Below are 3,142 nucleotides of genomic sequence, written 5' to 3'. Positions count from 1 at the left end.
TGAGTGAGTGAGTGAGTGAGACACTCTCTCTCTCAGTTTCTCACTCTCTCTCTCTCTCTCTCTCTCACTCACACACTCTCTCACTCACTCACTCAGTCTCTCTCTCTCTCTCTGAGTGACTGAGAGAGAGTGTGTGACTGCGTGAGTGACAGAGAGAGAGAGAGAGACTGAGTGAGTGAGTGAGCGAGAGAGTGTGTGAGTGAGTGAGAGAGAGAGTGTGTGTGTGAGTGAGTGAGAGAGAGAGTGACTGAGTGAGTGTGAGTGAGTGAGTGAAAGAGAGAGAGAGAGAGAGAGAGAGACTGAGAGAGAGACTGAGTGAGTGAGAGACACAGCGAGAGAGAGACTGGGTGAGTGAGTGATAGAGAGTGTGTGAGTGACTGAGAGAGAGAGATAGAGAGAGAGAGAGAGACTCCCTCTATCTAGGCCTATATCAACGCGCCATAACCCATGGGGCGCCAGCCTCCATAGCGCCAGCCAGACACCAAGACCCACAGACACAAAGACCGAGGCGAGTCACGCTGCGGAGTCAAGCAGGTGAACAATATATTAGTAGAGACAGCCAACCTACCTACCTACCAGAAGACAACACACAATCTCACTGTGTAGAAATAGTAGGCTACAAATACAACAACAACAACACTCACACTGCCAGTGCACAAAAAGTACTAATACAATAACACACACACACACACACACACACACACACACACACACACACACACACACACACACAGTGCAAGTAAGCATCTCGTAGGACTGTTTATACCATGTGGATCCTGTACATACGACGAATACAACCTGAAACTTGAGGTACAACACTAGTCTCAGCAAGGCCTCACAGGTGCATGTGTTTTAAGGTCCCCAAAAGAGCGCTTCTTTAAAACACCCCTGACCACATCAGGGGACCCCAAACCATTTGATTCCCTTGCCAGACATCTCGGCTCACTACACAACAAGTGCTGCTCGCAATCGGATGCACTTTTAGGCCATTTAGGAGACAAATAGCACAGGAAAACCAGTGGGCACCGCTCCACCCCACAGTCGAACGGTGAGGTTTTGAGCGAGTCGCAACTAAATGCACGGCCATTCCGCAGGCCACATGACTTTATTCTAAACGGAGACAAGTCTGCTCGCTGGGCCGTTCGCTTTTGGACCAAAAACACGGCTCCGTCGGTGACTTTTGGGCCAATATAGGCGAACAGAAAACACAAGTGAAAGAGCATTTGGCCAGCCCAGAGAAGCCGAGCTGGGTGCCTTGAGTCTACATGGTTCTCATGTCGCGTTTAAGGCCAGCCCCCTGCTCGGTGTGGAGCTTCAATAGCGCAGAGCAGCATCTACAGCAAACTTCTCCTCGCAGACCGTGTGTGTGTACCGGACCAAACGACAGACAGACATGGCAGAAGTCGCACCAGCACCCGCGCCGGCCAAGGCACCCAAGAAGAAGAAGGCAGCAGCCAAGCCCAAGAAAGCGGGACCCAGCGTAGGAGAGCTCATCGTCAGGGCTGTGACCGCTTCCAAGGAGAGGAGCGGCGTGTCCCTGGCCGCGCTCAAGAAGACGCTAGCGGCAGGCGGCTACGACGTGGAGAAGAACAACTCCCGCGTCAAGATCGCAGTCAAGAGCCTCGTCACCAAGGGCACCCTGGTCCAGACCAAGGGCACCGGTGCATCCGGCTCCTTCAAGCTCAACAAGAAAGCCGTCGAGGCGAAGAGGCCCGCCAAGAAAGCCGCAGTCCCCAAAGTAAAGAAGGTGGCCGCCAAGAAGCCCGCCACGGCGAAGAAGCCCAAGAAGGTAGCAGCCAAGAAGGCCGTCGCCGCAAAGAAGTCCCCCAAGAAGGCCAAGACGCCCGCGACACCCAAAAAGGCCGCCAAGAGCCCCAAGAAGGTGAAGAAGCCCGCCGCAGCGGCCAAGAGCCCCAAGAAGGCTACAAAGGCAGCCAAGCCCAAAGCCGCCAAGCCCAAGGCAGCCAAGGCCAAGAAGGCAGCCCCCAAGAAGAAGTAAACCTATTACAAACAGTGTTCTACTCGACACATGTTATACCACAAAAGGCTCTTTTAAGAGTCACCCACCTCTTTCCATAGAAAGCGCATTGATTTCCATGTACTACCTGTCGTGAAAAAGAAATTACGCACACTAGGCTACTTTTACGCACACAACATTTTCCCACTCTGGGTGTGTGCGAAGGGAGAGGCATATACTAGAGGGCTAAACACGCCTAAAAGCTACGTATTGCACCTTTTCGTTGCCTGAAGTCTAGCTTCAATGTGTGTGTGTATATATATATATATACAACCGTCTGGCATCATCCACTTCCTTTGGACTATAGTAGCACAGTAAAATGCTTTACAAAGAAGGGGGAAAATAAACGAGTGATAATTTAGGCCGAATAGTTACAAGAATTGTGTTCAGATGAATAATTGACACTATTAGTTGTGTGTCATTAGTTGCCTTGAATGCAGTCCAGAAGAAACATTGCATGCCAACTTACTTTGAAAGTCCCATGTTGCAGTGCTGCTGAGAGACTCATGCAGAGGCCCAAACTTTACAGTGGAGCACGGTGGCCATCTTGTGGTTAAATTTGGGTACCGCACACCATGTTTATTTGCTTTTTAGGCCAGCGTTTCCCAAACGCGGTCCTGGGGTCCCCAATGGGTGCCCGTTTTGCAAATTGCGCCGATCCGTTAATGGGAAGTGTCTTTCAGCTATGCTGAGTACAATCGAGCTAAAGAGCTAGAAAGCCTATCTATTATCAACTGTGCTTTCCTAACCAAAGCGGACCTGATTGGAACCTGTCCATGGTCCTGCTTTAACCTCTCTTCCTAGCTCAAAATCTCCTTTCAGCCTTGCTGAATGCAGATCAAGCCAAAGAGTTAGAAAGCATCTCTCATTGAAATAGATAGAAACACTTGTATATCTTCCTGATCAAAGCGGACCTGATTGACACCCTTGTCACAGTCCTGCTTTTCTCACTCTATCTTACTCCAGATCTCCCTTCAGCCATGCTGAGTACAGATCGAGCCAGAGAGTTAGAAGACACATCTAACAGATAGAAACGGATAAATGGAGACGGCGTCGACCATGACGCTGCTCTACAAATATCCTCTACCTCTGTTCCTCTAAAGAGGGCAGTAGAAGCTGCTACTC

The 3,142-nt window shown here is 50.3% G+C and overlaps 1 protein-coding gene across 1 annotated transcript; it reads left to right on the top strand.

The window, feature by feature from the left end:
* Window positions 1-1,393: 1,393 nt before the first annotated feature.
* Window positions 1,394-2,109, top strand: LOC311120737 (histone H1-like; the record flags this gene model as incomplete). Its single annotated transcript, XM_084195313.1, has 1 exon — window positions 1,394-2,109. One exon carries the CDS (start codon window positions 1,394-1,396, stop codon window positions 1,997-1,999), a length of 606 nt encoding a protein of 201 aa, XP_084051439.1. The 3' UTR covers window positions 2,000-2,109.
* Window positions 2,110-3,142: the final 1,033 nt, after the last annotated feature.

This window comes from Coregonus lavaretus (genome assembly GCF_964263955.1).
Source record: "Coregonus lavaretus genome assembly, contig: HAP1_SCAFFOLD_1482, whole genome shotgun sequence".
Taxonomy (NCBI): Eukaryota; Metazoa; Chordata; class Actinopteri; order Salmoniformes; family Salmonidae; genus Coregonus; species Coregonus lavaretus.
This window is presented reverse-complemented; position numbering and strand designations above follow the sequence as displayed.